The 22904-nt window shown below is 45.6% G+C and overlaps 2 protein-coding genes across 2 annotated transcripts in view; one reads left to right on the forward strand and one right to left on the reverse strand.

Moving 5' to 3' along the window:
• Positions 1-20482, forward strand: T265_07572 (hypothetical protein; the record flags this gene model as incomplete). Its single annotated transcript, XM_009173129.1, has 13 exons — positions 1-53; positions 4340-4534; positions 4803-5024; positions 5227-5568; positions 6325-6612; positions 6691-6890; positions 7448-7655; positions 10794-11034; positions 14069-14283; positions 14721-14990; positions 15887-15979; positions 18624-18810; positions 20075-20482. 12 exons carry the CDS (start codon positions 4370-4372, stop codon positions 20299-20301), a joined length of 2658 nt encoding a protein of 885 aa, XP_009171393.1.
• T265_07573 (hypothetical protein) overlaps positions 11812-22904 on the reverse strand; it is a gene marked incomplete at both ends in the record, with an annotated part of 24506 nt that continues 13413 nt past the window's right edge. Inside the window, 3 exons of the mRNA XM_009173130.1 lie at positions 11812-12009; positions 13351-13537; positions 19004-19205. Coding sequence (XP_009171394.1) covers positions 11812-12009; positions 13351-13537; positions 19004-19205 — 587 coding nt within the window. The remainder of the gene's footprint in view (positions 12010-13350; positions 13538-19003; positions 19206-22904) is intronic.

The raw sequence follows: 22904 nt of genomic DNA on the forward strand, positions 1-22904 counted from the left end.
ATCCGCACATGCCAATGCAAATGGGAATCTGGAGAACCCGTCAATTATTATGAGTAAGTAGCGGTTGCGTGTATTAGATGGCAAGGGACCTTTAAATTCCAAACTCGAGTTCAAAAGGTTGTGTTGGTTTAATGAGTCTACCAGAGGATTTCCAGAATCTTGGCTTCAGTTCGCATAAAATGAAACATAAGGGTAATGCCGGGATGGCAGACGGAGTTATGGAGGTCTCCGAGTTGGTTATTGCTCCTCATAGAAGCACATGCGTTTCGTGACAGTGCGATATGACTGTCCTTGCCAGGTCACTATATGACATCATACTTGTACTCGGACAACTCAATCCTCCAGCGTTGTCTCTTGTCATTTTTCGCTTTATCCTTCTGTCCACCACCGCACATGAATGTGACTAAACGCTGATCGGTGATCAGTTTGAAGGGTCTTCCGACATTTCCTGATGGATTCGACGATAGCGTGGGCCTTCTTCTCGATGACAGAATGATTCTTCTCGCTTGAATTGAGTGTCCTCGAGAAAAACGCCACCGGTCAATGGTTTTGACTGAGAGATGCAGCTATAGCCACATTGGAGGCATCCGTTTCAACAACCAGAGGCTCGTTATAATCTATTGTAATTGGCACAGCATGTTCTAGTTCGTTTTTTTAGTTTGTCAAAGGCTAATTCGACGTCGGTAGGTAGAGGGAATGTTTTATTCTTTAAAAAAAGCTTTCAGCTGTGGCGCCCTTCCGGTGCCTAGCTGCCATGCCACCCAAAGGAAGCACGAGGGCTAGGATACTGCCAGGTGGCCCAAGCCTGGACAGGTGGTCGGATTCGAACCACGGACCTTCCGGTCAGTAAATTCGCGCTCTAACCAATTGAACCATCTCGCACCAATTTGTTAATTTTGTCAGAAAATGAAGATATCCAATGGGCGTAATATGCTAACACAATGAGGGCGCATTGCATTTCCGTGATAGTACGTGGAGGAGATAACTGACGTATAGGTTCCGTGCGTTCAGGGTATGGCCTTGTGACACCCTTTGAGATCTCATAACCTAGGAGGCGGATGACTTTTGAAACAATGACGGTTTTGTCATCGTTTAGCGTGATCCCATACTTCCTCGTAGCTCCTATAAATGATTGGAGATTGAGGTCGTATTCATCTTGGGTATTACCACAAATATTCACATTGTCTATGTAGGCCTACGTGCTTTTCAGCTTTTTATTCGTAATGATATTGTTATTAGTTCGCTGAAAACACGCAACACCGTTTGCGACAAAACTGAAGCAGGCCACCACGCGCTTCGAGTGCTGTAAAAGGTTTGTCGGATGCAGAGATGAGAACTTGATGGTAAGCAGACAGGAGGTCTAATGTAGTGCAGACCTCGTAGTGCGAAATTTCCTCAGTCATTTCGTCCAAGCGTACCAGACGGTAAGCGTCCAGATATGTGAACCGGTTAATAGTCTGGCTGTGGTCAACAACCATCCGGCGTTTGTAATTGACATTCTTGGTAACCAAAACCTGCATTCTCCAGGGAGGCGCTGATCGTTCATTGATTCCCTCTTGCAATAAGCGGTCAACTTCGGCGCGAATGAATTTTTCATCATCCGGATAATGCCTTTATTTGGTTGCAGCAGGCGTGCAATCTGGAGACAAGTTGGCGAAAGTGATGATGATTCAACGTTTACAGCCGTTAGGTTGCAGACAGTGAACGCATCACGATCCCCACCGAAGGAAATTTCTACCTTGCCATGTAGACCTAGAAAGTCGTGCCCAAGTAAGACGTCGGTTCCGAGGTTTGGCATTACGAAGAGCTTCAGTTCAGTTCAGTGTATGAAGTATCTCTGTATCGGATAGAAACACAAGCGTAACCAGTCGTTCGACAAGCTGGGATGTAGACGCCATTGTGACGACTGAGAAAGTTGGGTAAATTTTCCAACTATGCAGTTTCACGACGTTAGCCCTAATGAAAATACAATAACTCCGTGTATCGACCGGAGCATGGAGAGCGATGCCATTGACTTCAATGGTTGCGATGGCATGTGTCAGGCATGTAGGAGCTGCTGAAACGAATGATGACGATAAAGTACAACTTGTGTACAACTTGTTGTTGTACAACTTGTGTGGAACTTGGTGGTATTTTTTGAACGGCGCGCGCGACGGAAGGGACCGCGTTTACCACAAGGATTACCGACAGTTTCTTAAGCGGGGAACTTTAGACGAGGATGTGTATCATAGCCTGTACCATAGGGTGTTTGACTGGATTTTACAGCAGCAGTGGTTGGATTGACACGCATTTCGGTATTCTGTGAAATGGGTGGAATCGCAGAGCAGGATATGGGTTCGTTACTAACAGATGACTGTTACTGTTTGTGAGCCAGTTCGAGGCGTCTAGCAAGCTGACATGCTTTGTCCAGAGTGAGTTCGCTCTGTGTTAGAAGTTCCTCGCGGTTGGACGTGGATGCCAGGCCGTTAATTATAGCATCACGCACACACTCGTCTTGATCCTCAGTTGCAGATACAGATTTAAACTCAGTCTTTGGCTAATGATTTCAGTTTTCGTACGAACTGATCAATATCCTGTCCGTTTTCCTGATTGTAGGTCTGCAGCAGGTAGAGTGCATATATGACATTTTTCGGACGGACATATAATTTCCGTAACGTGTCGATTACAGATTCATAGCCGATGTGATCAGCAATGTGATCGTATGTTAACGGGTCCACGAAGTGGATGAAAGCTCAAGTTTTTCCGGTTTAGAAGATTCGACAGTTTTCAGATAGGTTTTGGAGGTACGGAACCAGTGATTCCATCATTTTGCTGCATCTGCGTAGTTTGAGTCAGCGTCGAAGAACCGAAGTCGTAGTTGTAGGTCCATTGTGTTTTTAGACAAGCAAATTGAGACGTTTAGAATGTGTCCGAGAACGAGTTAGAACGGAGTCCAGGTTTTCGAGGATAAGCGACGTTTTATTTGTCTAAGAACAGGCGTGGATGAGCTGAAATGCACATACAAAGGTTCATTACGAGTGTATATGGCAAGTATAATGATAGGCACACGAAAATCATGACAGCCACACAACAAAGCAGCCCGCGCTGTTGCTTGATGCACACGTCCCTTACGATTCAGGGATAAACCACTCTGACGCCATAGGTGTCTCAAATTAGCACACGCGACCCGGGCCTTGCAGATTCGTGTATTGCTCTCATCTGTCACACTACAATCAGAACTCACAGCCTCCAAGATACGTAAAACGCTCCATAACTCCCGGTACCTCCCCCTGGATCGTAAGTGGCGTGTTCAGTGACTCTATGGCCGCGAGCATGACCTCGTACTTTGTGGATGCGAAGTGCATACCAAACGACAGGATGACTTCGTTCGGTTCATCCAAAAACATCTGTGTCTTCTCTTCGAAGACGAGAACGATACTGTCTGCGTATTCCAGGCTATCACAAGCTACTTGAACACCGGGGATTTGGAGACCTTCCAGCGTTCGTCTCATGGCTTCACCAATCGCGAAGTTGAACATGAATGCAGAAAGTGTTCATTCCTGATTGACATCCCCTTGTGTGCGGAAGCTTTTGGGAAGCTCTCCGAATACTTTCACAAGTCCGGAAGTCTGATACTACAACAAACGTACTTTGTTCACAAGTTTCCGGGGCTTTCCTTGATGGGCAAGTGTGTCAAGGAGACTAGGCAGGTCAACCGATTCGAATGCGTCTTTGGAATCCAGGAATACTAAAATTATGGGTCGTTGGTATGTATGACGTTCTAGCACTTGATGGAGTGTGAATAGTCAGTCAAAACAGCCACCATCAGGTCGAAACCCCTTACAAGTCATAAGGCGACGAAGCACAAGTGGCACCAGTAGTCTCATTACAATCTGGGTTAAGCTGACCCCCCTGTGGACACAAAGGGACACTATCACCGACCCCCCTGAGTTGTCCGGGATAGTCCTTTTTTCACAAACGCAGACAAACAGATCAGACAAGTGCTGACTGAGAACTTCACCACCATCTGAACAATGCGAGTGGGAGGTCATCCGGACCAGAATCTGGGTGGTGCTTGTGAGAACACATGCAGTAATAGGGTTACGATGCCATAGGTCGCTCGTTCAGGGCTTTACTTCAGCTGTGGGCTCCAGATGAGTGGCGTATTTTGGCCACAGTAATTGAAATATTTGGCCCATCGAGGTGCTCTTGTTTACTTTTTACTACCATTGGTTGTTAATTGTGCTCTCAGTGAAACATATTCATGTTCTGTATCCACGGTCTTTCTCTGAAAAGTAACTCCGGAGCGCATCTTTTTCCATGATCGTGCTCTTAGCCGTATGATATTTCCTATTTGCAGGTCCTGTAGCTCCCTAGGAGCCATCGGAAAATGTCAACCCGAAGTAGCCGGAGTTCAAGGAGGAGGACGCGAAATCGATCTGGTGCTTCTTCAGACGTGTTTGAAGACTCGACTGAAAATGCTGTTGAAAGTACCTCTACATCGGTTCAGCGCTCAGAAGCTCCAGGAGATGCCGCAGAACCCAGCGGAAGCATTGTAAGCTTTTGTAGTTCTCACATGCACAGGTGCCTGGTGAACTGACGTAACATATCAGATAGTGTTACGGTGCTGTGAAGAATAAGTTTGCGCGACCCTGTTGATGATTCCAGGCTGTTCTTGCTTTTCTACTACGCTTCGTATGGCTCCACGAACTCCTTGAATCATCAGCCTACTGGTCCACTCGGACTTTTTTATATACTGCTGAAAGCACTCGAATTTTCTGTGCACAGTGCCCCCTAACTACTTCTTTCTTGTGTGCTCACAGGATCCAAGATCTGGTTTACGAACGTCAGAAGTGGAGCCAGGAAGCCCTCTATCATATAGTGATATGTCCAGCGTGGCAACTGGGGGCGATGGATTGAGTTCCGTTCGGCCAGGTGTCAATGACGAAGCGGCGATGCGTGCGGTCTTGTCGCAGTCTGGACCACTCGTGGCCACCGAAGGCCTTGTTGGTACGACAGAAACATCATCTCTTAGTGGTCCTCAGGTATGTCATTTTGGTATCTTCATGTTTTTTTCCTACGACAGCTTTGTGTGATATGTTATCTGTATGCCCTCAGTTATATGTCCCTTGTTGCGGTTTGCTATTTTCTGACTCACTATTTTACCGACTCATTGCTTGTCGTTGCCTGACCATTTTTGTAAGCATGGTGATTAAATTCTATTCCACTTTCATCTTATTCTTCCAGACGGTTATTTGGGGCACGGACGTGAATATCGCTCGTGTGATGTCTCAGTTCAAACACTTCTTGTTGACCTTTGTCCCTAGTGCGCCTATAGAGCATCTCACCCTAACCACAGGTCGACCCCTGGACCCAGTACGGCCGCTCTATTTGCAGCTACTCGAAGATCTGTCCATCTCTGGTCAAACGCATCTAGATATCGACTGTGAACATCTTCGACAGGCCCACCCTCAGCTCTACACTCAGTTGATAACATTCCCGAAGGAGGTGATCCCAGCGTGTGATGCAGCAACAAACGCATTATTTTTGGATCGATTCCGTGATGCACAGCTTGAGCGTTCAATTCAAGTAAGTCATTAAATTTATCTTAGGGTTCCACTTCGAGTTACTTGTTACCACAGTCACGCGTCCCTCCCCCCGATATTCATGCGCCTCATATCGTTTATCCAGAGGTGGTCTAACATTGCCATCAACACCGCCACCACATTAGTAGGGAAGTAGAATTTTTCACCTGGTCATTTGGTCCCAGGCTGATGCCACGATGTTTCTCGCATGGTCTTGCCTGTGACGTTTGGAATCGCCGCCAAAGGACCCCATTTTACACAGGTATTCTGTTTTCCTTCCAAATCAGCTGTGGTAGGATCTTCAGGTCACTCACGAGTGCTTTGAAAATTGCAGGATACAAGCCGTCCAAACCAGACACTTTAATGGGTTGGAGCAACGATATATCGTGCGGAATTTATACCGCCTATGAGGGGGCTGATGTTGACCCTTTCAGGTTTGACGACTGCCTCCTCTGCTGGTGTTAGTGAAAGCCAGCTGGGCTGTTCCACCGCGAGCTATTCTGCGAGTGAATCGCTGTTTCATCTTTTTCGTAACTTGTCTTCATCTCTTGGCCATTTGAGTGGATCACAGAGTTGTTTGGGGGTCGTTTTCAATTACTAGTCTTTATTCAATATGTAGACCATCTGCTTTTATGGAGTTATGTGTACATCAGTAGTCAGTATGCCTTTGTTGCTGTTTATTTGTATTGCGTTAACTAGTGTTGCTAGTACATCACCAGCTTGCCTTAGTAGTAATAACTTGTGTTTGTTTGTTCCACAGATCAGACCATTCAACTGCGCACAGGCTCGCAATCTACGCAGTTTGGATCCAGATGATCTTGATCAACTTGTCAGTGTCTCGGGATTAGTTATTCGGTTATCTTCCCTCATCCCCGAAATGATGCGAGCCGAATTCAAATGCGCCGTTTGTGGGGCTATGACATCAGTCCCCTGTGAGCGTGGTTGCCTGACGGAACCGGAAGCCTGTTCACGGTGTCATTCAGCTCATACATGCCAGCTTCAGCATAACCGCTGTTTGTTTGTCGACAAACAAATGATAAAACTTCAAGTATGTTTAGTATTTTTGACTCTGAGAACAGTCCTTTGTTGCGAAATACGTTTTCTGACTTCAGATGTTTTGTTTCAGGAATCTCCTGAGAATATGCCTGCCAGTCAAACCCCGCACACTGTTTCGCTCTACGCCCACGAAGATCTGGTAGACAAGGTGAAGCCGGGTGATCGTGTGATGGTTACTGGTATCTATCGTGCCGTTCCGTTGCGTATGTCGAATCGCCAACGTACCTTAAAGGCAGTTTACAAAACATACGTGGACGTCTTACACTTTGTGTACGTGGCTTTCTCTTCACCTTATTGCTCCATAATCCATTATGGGGATGTTATTACCATTTTCCTCATTCGGAGTATGGTCTTTCTTGGCACCCTGTCCGTAAAAACTGTTACTATCAAATTATGACACACTACACGCTAACCTGAATAACTCCCGGAAATCCGTCACCTGCATGTCTGTCATTGTAGATAGGCTATACAAAACCGGTTTGGCAGACGGCATGAATCCGAACGCTGAACCAGCCTTGGTTGCTTGATCACTTATTGACTCAGTTATTTTGGTATTATTTAAAGTTGATAACATTTGCTGAACATGGTGATCACAGTTTACATCCATAGAACCTTAGTATGAACCAGATCGCATGCAGTTTGACCAGCGCTGACCAGACTCTTACTAGCCCGGTTAGACGCAAGCCAGTCACTCTTCTGCTAACGGTGTTACGGATACCCTTAATGGAGTCAATTGTGCAACAACAGGCCCTATCTATGAAGTATGGATCATAATTAATAGGTAAAACCTTACCTTTCCATTACCCTCTGTTAACGTTACATTTCAGCATTGAAAGTGACCAGCTGCATTCAGACAGATCAGTCGCCGATCATGACGCTTACGTTAAGCAGGGTTCCCTTCGTCAGTTTCGGGAGGAACGGATACAGGAATTTCAAACACTTGCTCGAAAGCCAGATCTGTATGAGCGGTTGGCGGCTGCTATCGCACCGACAATTTACGAAAACGAGGATGTGAAGAAAGGAATTTTGCTACAGGTAAGGCACTGGTAATGCTTAATGTTTCATAATTGTTAACTTGTTGAAGGAGAGGTAATTCCCACTTATTCAAACCCACTTCGGCTCCAGCCTGATCGCATTTGGAAATCCGACCGTTTGTTGGGTTTAATAAGTCTGATGTTTCCAAAGCCTTTTTAGATCTTTTTTTCGAAAAAAGTTTGGTGACAATCGGTAGATTTATAGCTGGGCAACGTTTCTTAGGCGCAAAGGGGACTTCTCTCGTTTATGATCTTTTTTAAAAGTTTGGTGACAATCGGTAGATTTATAGCTGGGCAACGTTTCTTAGGCGCAAAGGGGACTTCTCTCGTTTATTTTGAATTGGCTCTATGAGGTTTCACGTTGCGGTCTGAAGTTGCATGAACTTCGCTAGATAGGAGCTCTCCAAATTCACTCATGTTTGGAGTATTACAACTTTCTCAGTCCTAAATGAACGTTTCTTTTAAGTACAAACGAAACTTTTTAGATTTACTGTCGGTCGTTGATGAGCAATACGTCCATACTAACTATGTGGACATGGGATAGTCAAGCACGAACCCAAGTAATGCATCGATGTAGTTGCAGTTTGGTCCTAATAAATAAAAACAGGCTGCTCACAAAGAGAATGAAGTAAAGATAACGGAGGGTAATGGAGGAACAAGCATCATGGGCACAACCATCGGTGCCATGCTGATATCTTGAGCATGTTCCACTTACAGCCCATCAAGGAAACTCACTAATTCTCTACATTTGAGAAGTACAAGGTTAGAAGTCAATGCGCATATGGGCATATCAAAATCTGACTTGTCATATTTGCGATACAGTTCATAGCGGCGTAGTGCTAATCCCCAGCTTGTTTACTTACCACAGGGAGACAGCACTGCTCGGTAGGACTCAAGCGGGTGTCACACTTTTAGTTAGGGCGCGGTTTAACCATTTTAGGAATTAGTGACTAGCAGGCAAGGACATGATGTTCAGTGGTAATACCCAGAGAAACAGCTTAGTAATAATAGTTCGGCTGTAGCACCCTTCGATTCATTGCTGCCATGCCACCTGATGGAAGCACATGGGGTTTGACATACTGTCAATCCTAGGCGGGAGCGGTCGATATGCAAAGGTTGGATTCAAATGGTGAACCTTCAATTCAGTAACTTTGCGCCAGTGAGCTTTCTGGAGGTCAAATAAACAGGTTAAGCAGCAAGCGAATAATTAGGAGCCATAGGCATCACCTTTAGATGCTGTAATTTATCCTTCCTCATGGTTAAGAAGTCGGTTTCCTGTTGCAGATCCTTCCCGTATTCGGGGAACATGACCCGCAGTAACCATCTAAGTAACCATCTAAGAAACCATCAGCCTAGTTGCCGGATTGACCACACGCTGCCTAACAAGTGTGTATACTAACGCGGTTTCACTTAGAACGTCTGTTTAGAAATTCTTAAGTTTTGAGTGAGCAGATATCCTCATATCTTAGATATCAAGTAACACATGTAGCACCGTTATGTGGGTCGTACCGGTACTCATATGTATCGGAAAGATGTGCCTCCCCTATCTCGTATCCGAAATCGGTTGGTCGGAACGACAGCTTTTCCATTCTTTTGTCACTTGTACGTGGTGCTTTTGTTAGTACATTAAGATATTGAAAAACTGAAATCCTTTTCGAATCTGCGACATTTGGATATCTTGGATTGGGTCACATCCAAGCAGTAAAACTGGTAGGCGATATAGGTCAGTGTTTAGCAATCATCCATGAAATTAGTTTTTCGGGGATCCCTCAGTTTTTGCGGAATAATTTACGACTATCCCACCTGACGGCAAAAACAAGGAAAACATTAATCCCCCCGGATGGTTGCCTTGGCGGATGCACCCCAGCCCCTCCACGCGCGATGCATATAATACTTGTTCATCAACAGAGTCAAAGATAAGTTCATTTAAAATATTAATTCTCTGACAATGGTTCCTTCATTCCTTTGTAATCCACATGTGTTATATTCACCAGATTAATGAACTAGAGAACAATCAACTGGTAAATGTTATGAACCGATTGGGCAGTCATCGTTTCAGTGAGATTTTGTAAACAATCGTTGGAAATCCATCGATTTTTTACGAATCCTATCTAAAACGCAAACTAGAGAACAGAATTCTGGTGTTACTAAAAAGTTCCTTGTGGACATTCCAGGACTCCGGGAGTAACATAGAATTAATGAAGAGAGAAACACGTTAGTCGCACGGTGAGGGTTTGGGCTGCAGCCGTATCTGGTGAAAAGTGTCACTCAGTCTTATCAGATAAGAAGCACAACACTGGGGTCCGTGAAGTTTACTGTTAACGTCAATACTATCCTCCCATCGTGCACACGCACCCGAGAGCTGTCCAAGAGGCATTTTATTCCCGGCTGAAAACACTTTAATGCTTTTGGTCTATCTGGAGAAATCATGGTTTCTGTTTTACTAGCTGGCTCACGTCCAAGTACCATCCCTGTTGAAACTGTAATAGGGCACTATGACCGGACGGGCGTGTGCTGTTGACTGCACTACATACCCTATATGTCAAGCTTTTGTTACTGCTGCCCATTGTTTCTTAGTCAGTCGTGCGACCTGTTAAGTGCGGGAGTGCATGTGGCGTCGCACCACTGGCCTTAGGATTCCCTCCATCCGGTGTACGGTTGGTGGTCTTGTATATGTGCTGTCATGTGTATACCAGTTTCACTTATCTGTATCCGTACGTTTGCGCTCGGTCTGTTTTTCAATCTGTATGAGTGCACCAACCACAGCTACCTGGTGGTCTTAGTGTTAGTAATAGCTGCTGTGCAAGTCTATTCGATTTCCGATATTACTAGGTCACATTTTATCTCTTTATCTTATCAAATATAACTGGTCGCAGTCCAGTAATTGTGATTTTCCGCCAGATAGTCAGTGTTCAGTTTACTCCTCTCCCCCCGGTGCACACTGTTGCGCCCTGTGGAATTGTGTTAATTGCCCTGTAGTCTTCTAATCATCAGGTCCCACCATCACGTGACTAGAATAGAGAAATGCTTCATTTTCTTTCTCTGGTCGTTAGAGCACCAGATGGACAAAACTAATACCATAATCTTGCGTGCCTGAAATAATCGTGGCCTATCCTCACGTCCAATCACATCTATTCAGCTTTTTGGAGGAACTCGGAAAGATTTTTCTTCCAAAGGTCGTGGAGAGTTTCGCTCGGAGATCAATATTCTCCTCTGTGGTGATCCTGGAACCTCAAAGTCTCAACTTTTACAATATGTCTACCGTCTCACCCCTCGAGGACAATATACTTCCGGAAAGGGCAGTTCTGCAGTTGGTCTAACTGCTTTCGTCACAAAAGACCCAGAGACACGGCAGCTCACCTTACAGACGGGTGCTCTGGGTGAGTTGCGATAGATTACATTGACGTTGCATGCCGTCTGTTATCCCATGCCAGTTAGCTGCTTTTTCTGATCCACACGGACTTTCTGGAGTGCTCCGGTCGGCACAATACCATTCCATTTAGCACCGTAAAATACCTCTACATCCCAAAAATACCTGAGTTGGATCAGAGGTTTCGGAACCAAAGCGATGCACCAGACGAGAGAAAAGCGGAGTCTGTTCTTTTGAAATGATCTTTCCGGGCATCTTCATTCAGTTCGGTTTATCAGCCATAAACCCTTACCGAGGCTACAATGGTTCCATTTGCTACATTTTCGGTCACCGAGAAGTGGGATAACAGGGGGGATATAACCAAATATCGGAGGCGCTTGTGTGATCAGCTAGTTAATGTTAAATCCGTAGCTCTTATTGACGCCGGAGGATCGCCGCTAGAAACAGTGGGCTGTGGTGATACACACTGATCCCTTGTAATGATGGTATTTGCTCAGCTCGATATAGCTCAGTAGTTGAAGCGCCAACTTACGGACCGGATAATCCGTGGTTTGAACTCAACCTCAGCATCTCGACTGGCAGCCTAGCACTATCCCAGCTCTCGTGCTTTCTTCCGTTGGCATGGTGGCGTCGAAAGTGTGCTATAGTTGGATGGTTTTTTTCAGCTTAGTTCTCGACCTGAACCTCCCAAGCTAACTCGTCAAAACAACCAACAAAATTGCACGACTTGTATTAAGGCCCAAAATCAGATAAGAACAGATGTGCAGCTCCTCCTCGTATGCGGCGACTAAATTCTGGAAGCGCCACAGGCAGCCGGCATTTGTCGAATACGCGGTTGGGTCCAGTTACTCAGAGCTCGTCTTGATGCTGGACCGACAAGCGGTCTGGTCTTTTGGCCATTCGCTTGCGGGTTAGGCTTCTTGGCCACAACATCGCTTAACTTGGAGCCGTAAGGCGGCATGGGTGCGGGGTTCCGCCCGACATCCTGAAAAATGAATGAGTCTAATGATTGACTGGTGGGTACCATCGTCCTTGAGATGGAAAAAAACTCCCAAAATGGTTCGGTATGCACACCGCGCCTGCTTACTACAAGGCCGAATGGCATCAAACCCGAACCTTGTGCCTTCAGGTTAACCGGCGAAGTTGCTAAACATATCTCTCTGAATAGCCCACTGATGATTAAATCTGCAAGATCAGGACGACGTTTGACAGCCTCCGACATGTGTGACGCCAACGTCATATCTATTTGGCCGTCAGCTGTAGAGGATGCACTGTTAAATCACTTTGTGGGATTAAAACGTGGTTGATTTGTACAGTAATGCTGATTTTTAGGGAAAACTATTCTCGATACATTAAACCGGTCATAGATTGGGCTAGTCAGATCATGTACCGCAAAGTGGTTTGCCTACCGGAGTCTTGTTCGCGTGGCCATGTGCTGTGTGAGGACTACACAAAGACAGTTAGCCGATGACGCGGCGATGATGAATAAAGGCTCCCCAACAGTTGACTACATCAGCGCCATTGAACCAACTTCTTTTGTGACCCTCATCCGCCACAAATCCAGCGCATAACGACAGACAGACATTGGCTGGACAGTCCGTCTAGGAAAAGTCATCACAGTTCGATTGTTTGTCACGTCGTTTGAAGTTTTTAGTCGCGTACTAAGAGGTACATATGTACCTCAGGCAACACAAGAGCAGATTCAGTTATTACTGCTTTTATTTTGCATTACCAAACCATGTTCCATCCGCCGCATCATCGTCGACAGCCGTGCCTGCCCCACAGCCATGTCAATTTATGTGAGTATAAAGTCTTATAATGGAAAGGAGAAAGAATTGGAGGAGGTCGAGAGACCTAGGGCTAGTCTACCACAAACATCCGATGTGCCTACACTTCCGACAATCAGTTAGACATTCTTGATAGAAACTGACTGCATGAACGCCACTGACATCAGCCGCCATATCGTTCAGTGTCTCTAGCCAAGCACAGACAGGGTCACTTGAAACTCATCCTGAATAGAGAACAGCGACCAAATTTTTCGTAGCATCCACCTCCGTCTGCTTAAGCTAAAATCCACCCCATGATCACATTCCGAATTCGTTGGCTACAATCGACTCCAACCATAATTCTGAGACATCGTTGGTCAAAGACCTGAAGTTATCTCAGGTCCTCCGCCCGAAGTGGCCAAGTCTCGCAGTCGTACAACAACAGCATGTACTGTAGTCTGATGAACACGTCTTTTGAGACCTCTTGCCGCACTCCTTTCGGTTTCAATAGTTTCAGTTAGAAACTGCTACTTCCTATGGCATAAGTATTCCACCCCCACCATCCACTTGTGTAGGATCCGGCCTAGCTGAGTCATTCCGCTTGTTTGCTTTTGAGCTCCCTTCTTCACATAATTCGAAAGAGTGGTCGATTCATACCAATGAACGTTTACATTAATCGGAATGCGCAGTTTGGACAGTGGGAACTGACAGACAGTGAATCGAACAGGAAGAACCACAGGCCTGGTCCTGTAAAAGATTTAGAGAAACATGGGATCAGTAATAACCTACTGTAATAAGCACACTAACAAACGATTCACATAGCATTCAACAAACGCTATGGGAACTGGGCTGTACGTTAACATATTTGATAAAACTTTTGGAGCATGCAAAATTGCATACAGAAGTGAATAACACGGAGATACAATTTCATTTTTCTTCTCTCCACACGTGTTTCTGCCAATTCTGGTGTCAGTTGTTCACCCGTCTGAGTTCAGTTCTCTATCTCGAAACGTCAAATTAGGTTTTCGGATCTTCCAATCTCTGACAGCTGGCTGTTCTGTCCACCACGTTGCAGTTGCTAGATTTCATGTTTTTACTTTCCTCACCGCAACAAGCGCAAGACAATCTTCGTTTTTCCATTGCTTTGATCGCAACCTCAACGCGATGGGTTGCAAGTCATTATGCCACATTTAATCTGGTGCTAATCATTCCCGAGGTGAAGTCTTTGTTACGTGTTCTGTCCCGTTGTAATGTTTCGTCCCCGTCTCTTTTCGACAGTCTTGGCGGACAACGGAATTTGTTGCATAGATGAGTTTGACAAGATGACTGACTCTACACGTTCCGTCCTCCATGAAGTTATGGAACAACAAACACTCAGTATCGCGAAAGCGGGAATTCTCTGTCAGTTGCATGCTCGTACCTCCATTCTGGCCGCAGCGAACCCTGTCGGTTCGAAATGGGATCCGAGCAAGACGATCATCGATAACATTCAGGTAGGCCTGCCGTCGCTTCGGGATTAAGCAAGTTAGAAGATCAGGATAGTACTGTAACCGATACCAAATGTCTTGCAGAGTCTCTGAATGTTTTTATTGCCGTCTGTACGGTACTTGGCTCGCTCCCAATCGGCTGCATTCCAGAAATAGCCGGATATTCCTCCAGTTGTGCATCAGGCTAGCTTACCCCGGGCCACAGTCGTTTGCTTATGCATCTAATTTGAAAATGTTTGACATCAAAATGGATATTTATCGGTTGTCTCAAATTTCCGAAATACGGCAGGTAGTTGGTAGATACTGCGAGATACTCGACTTCGAGTCAGCGTTGGCTGCTACTTCATGAGTCGTTTCCATCTCTATTGCGGTCACTCTGTTTTCCTATGGCTCTTTTACTTTTACCTAATTGGGTTTTGTATTTCTGACCTCCGTTTCCACAGCTCCCGCACACACTACTGTCTCGATTCGACTTGATCTTCCTTATTTTGGATCCGCAAGATGAAGTCTTTGACGCGCGGCTGGCACGTCATCTGGTTGGCTTGTATTATCGTGGCTCATCTACAGGGACAACTGATGTGACTACATCAACTACTCGCAGTCATCGGGGTGCACGTCAGGCAATTGCTCCAATGGAGGTAGTTGATGATGAGTCAAATGATCCGGCCAATATCGACATTGATTTTCTCAAAGACTACATCTCATATGCGAAGGTGTGTTCGTGCTATTGTTTTGCTCAGTGTTCAGTTAGCACGCAACATGCCAAAGGTATGCTGAGGAGTGTTCGGTTACATGAAATGTATTATTCATTGAAACTGTATTTTGTGGTACAACATGTGGTCTGATAATTTATTCTTCCGTGTATAGATAGGGTTGCGGTCTTGTTTGGTGGAACATGGCTTCCCTTCCTCGCGTGATCCATTAATGTCCAATGAAGTTGGAGTAGGTTTGTCCTTGTAAGCAAACATTATCTTAGCATCCGTCTCGACTCGCTTTCTTTGGAATTCCTTAGCTCTAGGTTGTATTTCGAAATCTTATTTCCTTATTTCGTTTCACCTTTTCTGCCCCCTAAGTGAGATATCGTGTATTGCTGTCGAATGTGCATCATTTGAAGATGGTCGCTTCGATTCCGAGGAACTCCTGCTTTCACTTTCGAAGTTAAAACGAAGGATGAAGCGTGTGCCCGAAATTTAATCTCGAATATCCCCTATATTGTTTGCACTGTTTTTATAGAACCGTGTTGATCTTGGTGATTGAACGTCTACACAGAGTGGCCGGCGTCTTGATTGCAATCTAGTTGGTTCTTTGGTGTGCGTTAGGTACGATTTCTCCCCTGGCAAAGTGGGGGAATGACATTCAATAGTGGTCACGGCATCAGACGCGGGTTACTATAGTGCAGAACCACCTTTTCTTTTTCGATTGCTTCTGTCTAGGCTTGCCAGTCTGCTACTGTCTTGGCATGCTTTCTTCGGGTTACGTGACCAATGCACACCGAAAGCTGCTATACTACACGATTACACTTTCCCTTTGAATCGCACCGTTTTTCTCAATGGATAGAAATCCCTGCGAACCATAGGGTTATATTTTGTATAACTTCCATCTGTTTCAGACCAATTACCAACCAAAGATGAGTGAAGAAGCCGGTGAATATCTTGTTCGTGAATATGTGGAGATGCGCAAGCTCGGCTCTGGTCGCGGTCAGGTAGGAACTCATCAGTTTTTTAGTTTGCCTCGGGCTACTGAGCGACTAGTCTCTTCCCATTTTCTAGTAAACTTTTATCGATCCACAATACTCTCCGTAGCTCTTATGGTTGCTGTAAAAACCCGGCACATCGAGGGGTCATTCTTTATTGCCACAGTGTATTGCGGCGGAAAGGAACACCCGTAATCGTAGCCCCATTATGAGGGTAATAAAGGTGTAGGGGCAACACGAAAACGTCCAAACGTTTAAAAGACCAAAAACGAGTAATTGCACGTGTAACTTTCTGTTTGCTAAGATTGGACAGGTAAGCGTCAACTCGAGTCTTGAGTAACAGTTCTGTAGGGAGCCGGAAAAACAGAATGGTAAGATTTTCCAAAACCCTTCGGTTCTTGAGGATGAACAAAGAGGCAAAGAACTATGCGCAGATGAGGGATTCCTACTTAGTAGGGCTGAATAGACGTGAAGGTCCGAGTTGTACGAATGGGAGTTGTGGAGGGTGGTATCGTCAGCAGGGTGCATCTAGAGGCAGATGAAAGTAGATCACTCGTGAACGGAATAAAAGGGTTGGGAGGTAGAATGCACTCTTGTGGAAATCCAGTGCTGATGCTGTGGATGTAAAAATTAGCGCCGTCAAGGCCGATTCGTTGAAAACCTTCAAACCAAAAGAAGTGCAGGCAGTGCTTGGGTAGTTTGGTTGGGAGGCCCCGGTGTCATGTTCGATTAAAAGCTTTCAAAACGTCTTGGAAGACCAGTTAGTATTACAAACGAAGTCTAAAGTTCGAGATAGCGTAGTGATTAAGGAGTGGACTTATTGACGGGACGGTCCGTATTTCGAAGCCACCCTCGGGATCCCGACTGCTCCTGTCTAGGCTTCGGCAACCTGGTAGTACCTCAGCTCTCGTGCTTCTTTCGGATGGCATGGCAGTTAGAGCGGTGATACCTAATTCCATATTGGTTGTCGCCCGATTGGACGTTACACTTGAGATCACATAAGATTTGTTTGAACTCCGGTACCTTGGATAATATGTGGCTGTTAGTTTTTCAGACAGGAAAGGATGAGGAGTGTGTGTAAGGTTTTCGAAGGCTAGCGAATAACGAGAGGCAAGAGGGTGAGTTCTGGAGCAGAACGGATAGCGTCCGATCATGACTCGGGTGACTTTGTTATATTAAGGAATGGAAGAGGCTGGCGAACCTTCCTAGTGGTAATAGCGGATGGGGACAAATGATCGAAGTCTGATGAATAGAAAGGAACAGATATATCTGAAATGGGGCTGGACAGGAAACCAAGTGCCAGGCAAAACTCTCCTTTTTTCGAAGCAGTTATTCAATGACTTCATGGAATCAGGGATGGGGGCTAAGGTGGGTCTACTGAAATCATAACCGACGGCATTTGCAGGACTCCAGAGGCATCGACCTCTTTGAATGAACGGATTCATCAGCCTTCCGTCTGAGGAATATGTCTTTGGTTATATCGACAGTGGCAGGAGTAGTTACCGGCTCCATTTTTGTACACCATACAGAGACTTAGTTAAATCATTTACGGGAGGACGTCTTACTGGGGATTGGAAAGATGAGTGAATTGCTGCATGCTGTTCAAAATACAAGCTTCTCTTGGAATGAGAAAACTAACACCTTCCCAGTCAGCGGGGGAGTAACACGAAGGCTCAGGGGTGAGATGAACGGGAGTTAATAAAGGCAATTAACCGGATGCTGATGACAAAAACTAACCAAATGGAAAAATTGTTAAAATAATCGAAATGTGTAATCAAGAACGGATGTAGGATCTGCTAAGAGTCACTGTCACTCTGAAATTCGATTCGTACAGGAAGCTAACGATTGCGAAGAACTGCATCATGACCTGTTCCGCCGTTGGCAGTCAGCAGAAACAAGTTGAGGTGCGTCACTACAATTGGGAAACCAGAGCGCAAGTGTCAGCTGATGTAACTAAGGGAAGAGCAAGGGAAGGAAGATTTGATGACAAACCCATTCTCAAAAACGGAAGCGGTGGTGGGGCGACGAGTCAGGTCGCAGTTACGGATAATCGATGATTTTCTGTGGAATAGGATAGATGGAGCATAGGAAGATAAGATCTGGTGGACTGACCGTATTGTTCAAACCATGAGTGTTAAAAACTGAGGATTTGGATGCCCGGTGAGAGCAAGTATGGCCACGTTTGAACAGTAGGTGTAGTAACCGGCAACACAGTCCTAAAGTTCAAAGTATGGAGCCACGTGGAACTACTATAGGTTGGGTAGTTGCACTTCGTCGGATGATAGCCACCGCTATCAGCGACCAATTTGCGTGATACCCTTTTGACGGCATGAAAACTGTTGCTCCTATAAAGGTCTTCAGTATTTAGTCGAGAGAGCAGGAAAAGTCTGTATCAAACGAACTGGTCGAAGAAAAATGTGACTGAAAACTCTCGGACGGAATAATGCATGGATAGGGTTTTCCGAATCAGTGTAATGCGTTGGAGTTGCGGCATTTCTGGCATATTAGCAAACCCACCGTCTATTTGTTGAGTCCGTAGAAAAGATCTAATGCAGGAGTATACCCCCAGCACAATTACTTAGTAAACTAATCATGGTTGTTCATTTTTCACGGCATCCCATTTTTTTCATTACTTCTGTCCTTTATCTGACAGATCTCCGCCTATCCACGTCAGCTTGAATCTCTCGTGCGTCTTGCTGAAGCGCACGCTCGTCTTCGTTTGTCGAACGAAGTGACTGCAGATGACTGTCGTGAAGCGCGTCGCTTGCAGCGAGAGGCACTCAAGCAAGCCGCTATTGATCCAGTCACGGGTACGATCGATGTCAACATCCTAACTACAGGTAAGTGCTCCGCAATCTGTTGATTATCCGGGGCCCATAGTGCTCCTCTTACCTTCTCTCATTGGCGATTTCGTTTTTCGTCCATCCTTTCGAGTGTGTACGTGTAGTTATTCTCTTCATTTACAAGTAACCACTAGTCTTTGGGACGGTGAGCCCCATTCACGCGGTGTTTGAATTGCTACTGAAGGCTTACATGGGATAGAGCCTTGTGCTTGCACAATAGGTAGTTGCTAACCGCAGCTTCGCGGAAGTTGCACCAATTACAGTGGATGAATTCATTCGTAGATTTGCGAAAGCCAACGTTTCTTTTGCCAACATTCGGAAACCGTGGCGCCGTAACTGTGACGCTTTACCTCTCAGGGGTGTAGTCATGCACGTCTTTGGTGCGGTTCTCTCTGAAACATATATGAGGTAATCGACTACTCATGGTTTTACTCCGTGTGTCCCAAATCTAATGGAGACATGGTGTCAGCAGTGTCGAAACATATCAGGTGGTACTCTATAGACGTCATTCGCTCTCGCCAGACGAGCCAGTGATATTCTGGCGATCATATCTGTTAGGCTATTTACTTATATCAGAACGCTTGCTCTGCACAACCTCTCGCCCAATCAAATACAGGAGGAAAACGGTCTAAAGATGATGGGTCGATAACTGGGTATTGAAGTATGAAAGCCCTTACCAGCCAACTCAGTAACCACCGTCTCCTTTGAGTGGGAACCTCTTAACGGTCGCTGGGATTTACAAAACAATCCCATTCACAGGTCAGGCAGTTGCCGGATTGAAGCGTGGTCGTTGCATGGCTGTCTAAATCCTTACGTTGGTAGAAAAGCGCTGTAGTTCAATATCAGTCTACTAGTTACGCAGTCGTTCCTAATGTGTGGCTACCCCCCATTTATTTTCCATGTCCACGCTAAAGCTGTAGCAGCTGGAAGAAGCTGAAGAAGACACAGGCGTTTTCGGATGGACTAACCAGTCATTCCACCCCTTGTCATGCGCGTTCTACTCACAAAGTTCAAAGTCATGCTGCTAGACATGCATGCACCGAACACGCCACTTATCCAAGGGGCGTTTTAGGTATCCTGGGACTTGTATTGGTTCCGACTGTGATGTAGTAGATGAAGTTAACGCACAAATCTGGCGGACTGTAGTCCCCGCCCCGAAAACTCCGACATTTTCTAAATATGTTTTGTTTCCCGTGTCCAGTGCATTATTGTTTAGTCACTGGTTCTAAATATAAGCGGAGTCTTCTTGCTTACCCTACAGGTGTAAGTAGCAGCATGCGCAAGCGCCGCGAGGAGATGGCGGCTGCCATCTGGACGTTGTTGGAAGAACGACCCAGAGTGCTCACGTTTGTTTATTCTCGTATTCTCGAGGAACTACGTTCTCGCTCAGAACGAATGATTACCCGTGAAGCATTCGAGGACGGATTGAACATGCTCAAAAATGCTAACAAAATTGACTGGGCCGGAAACACAATCCGCAAACGTTAACAAGATTCCCAGATATAGATTAAAGATTTTTATGTACTCCCACATGTCTGTTATGTCGTATTCTTGATAAATATAACGCATTTTGTGTGGTGAATTGTTTCCACCGGTTAATTTAAATGCCAGTTACGGCTAGGGTAATGGACAGTGGAAGGCAAGTCTGTACCAGCTCTGTGGAGTGTTTTGTAGCCAAATTATGAAGTACGGTAAAGTACGTCTGAAGCGTTTTGGCCATACTGCTGACCCTCATTTTAGAACCGGGTAGTCGCAGTGAATGTAGTTGTGTCAGCTTGACTCCCGTGGTAACAAGGCTTTTACCATCACTGATTCTTCGTCATCCTACGGCGGCACGCGAATTCTGGATCCGTATGCATCAAGATGGATTTCGTCCTGGTAGTGGCTGTTGACCACATTTTCACTCATTCGGGTGTTAGAACAGCGCCACATGTACAGACCTCTCACAATCTTGGTGTTCCTTGACTCCAAAAGTGCATTCGATTCCGTCGATCAGTCAATGCTGTTAACCACACTTGTTCCATAAAGAATGCCGCAGACGTTTGTGAACATAACCCGGTCCCTGTATTCACATACTTCTGGACGTGTGAGCGTATGATCAGCTCTTCAAAAGCTTTCGTACATAAAGTGGGATCCTACAAGGATGTCCACTCTCCCCGTTCTTGTTCACCTTTGTCATTGATGAGCGAATGAAGCGAACATTGGAAGTTCTTCAAAACCCCGGTGTTCAAAGTGTTGCTGGTGAGAACCCTGTCGATCTGAAATGCGCGGGTGACGTCGCCCACATCTTTGAAGACGAAGGCGCATTGCTACTCCTGCTGAGTAGTCTGGTCACCTCCATACCATCTTTCGGCATGCGCTTTGGACCTTCAGAGTCATGTTGCGGGGCGTGCAGTCTCAGAACATATGCCTTACAATTCAAGAATTGATGAAAGTTTTGGAGAATTGTGCATACATCAGTAGTTGTATTGTCTTTGGTGGCAATGTGTCTGATGAATTCAGTGCAAGAATCTCGAAAGCCCCAATTATGTTTGGTAAGTTCCGTCACTCGCGTCATCATCAAGCATATCACTGGCACTTACATATCGCACATACCAGGCTGTTCACGCTTGAGTGATGTGATGGTTTGGCCGGAATGCTCGAATGGTGACCCAGTGACTACGCTCGTTATGTCGATCGCTTGGCCGCCTGCCACAATTTTCCATTCAGGTAGCGCCACAGCTGCTTGAAACATGCTGAACAAATTTGGGTTAGTTACAGGCGGTTGCGGGATTTGTTGAATGCGCGTTTACTTTGTGGCACTGCCCCCCTCTCTTAACGAGTCCGCGAAGGAAGGTCAAGTTAGCTATATCCATAATTGCCTCGTCGATTTTTGGCGAGTCACAATTAACCTCATCTTAGTGAACTCTATTTTTTTCGTTACGTTTTTCGGCTACTATCGATAGGCCTGCATGCATAAATATACGGTAAATCAGTGAGTTTCTCACCCAGTTCTATTAAGCAAATTAACGAACAGTCATGTGATCTATGGCAGGTCTAATGGCATTGTGCACTTTGAAAAGAAAGTCATTACCATGGGTGAGCACTTTCTGTTGGTGAACGTTGTAGATTTTAAAACCATATCCTAAGAGGACTCAGTCGAACCGTTTATAACTGCCCTCCATAGGTCTACGAACATTATTTCAACGGCTCTTGCTGGTGCCCAGAGAACCACCATCGCCCAAACCTACTGGACCACCATGCAGCTCGCTACTTTGCGCACCTGGTTTGGGTCCTCAGGTTGTCTGTTTCCTTTCGTTGCTAGCTCGTTTTGTTTCTTTGCCTCCAACTACACTGAATTCTACTTTACTGTATTGTATTTTTTGCGTATGTCTACTCATGATTACCTTCACTGGATATTGTTTCAGAAGAGCTAGGCTGTCGTGATTTTTGTGTGATATGACCTCGGCAACTGTGATTGACTGTCTCACACAGATCTTCTGTCTGTTCGGAATGCCAGCCTATATCCATTCCGACAGAGGCTCATCGTTCATGTCGTCTGAGATCAATAGCTTTCTTCTGGAGAAAGGTGTTGCTATGAGTCATACATCAGCTTATAATCCACAGTGTAACGGTCAAGTTGAGCGTCTCAACGGTACTCTCTGGAAAACAATAAGCTCAGCGCTGAAATCTCACAATCTCCCGCCTTCCCGTTGGGAATCAGTACTCCCTGATGCTCTACACAGCCTCCGATCATTGTTATGTACAGTCACTAATTGTACTCCACACGAACGTTTGTTCCAATACGCACGTCGATCAACATTTGGAATATCGTTGCCATCTTGGTTGACCACCCCTGGTCCAGTTCTGCTGCAACGAGGTGATAGGTCATCCAAGTACCAACCACTAGTAGAAGAAGTTGACCTTCTGAACTGCAACCCACACTACGCACACATTGCTCATCGAGACGGAAGAGTCGAAACCGTGTCCCTTCGCCGTCTAGCCCCGGCGGTTCAGAATACAACTGACAATGTTCTCAATCTGTCTGAAACCAACGAGGATACCGAACACCCAGATACGACTGAACTAACCGGACGTCAGCCCGATAGCTC

Source organism: Opisthorchis viverrini (assembly GCF_000715545.1).
Source record: "Opisthorchis viverrini unplaced genomic scaffold opera_v5_175, whole genome shotgun sequence".
In the NCBI taxonomy this organism is placed as follows: Eukaryota; Metazoa; Platyhelminthes; class Trematoda; order Opisthorchiida; family Opisthorchiidae; genus Opisthorchis; species Opisthorchis viverrini.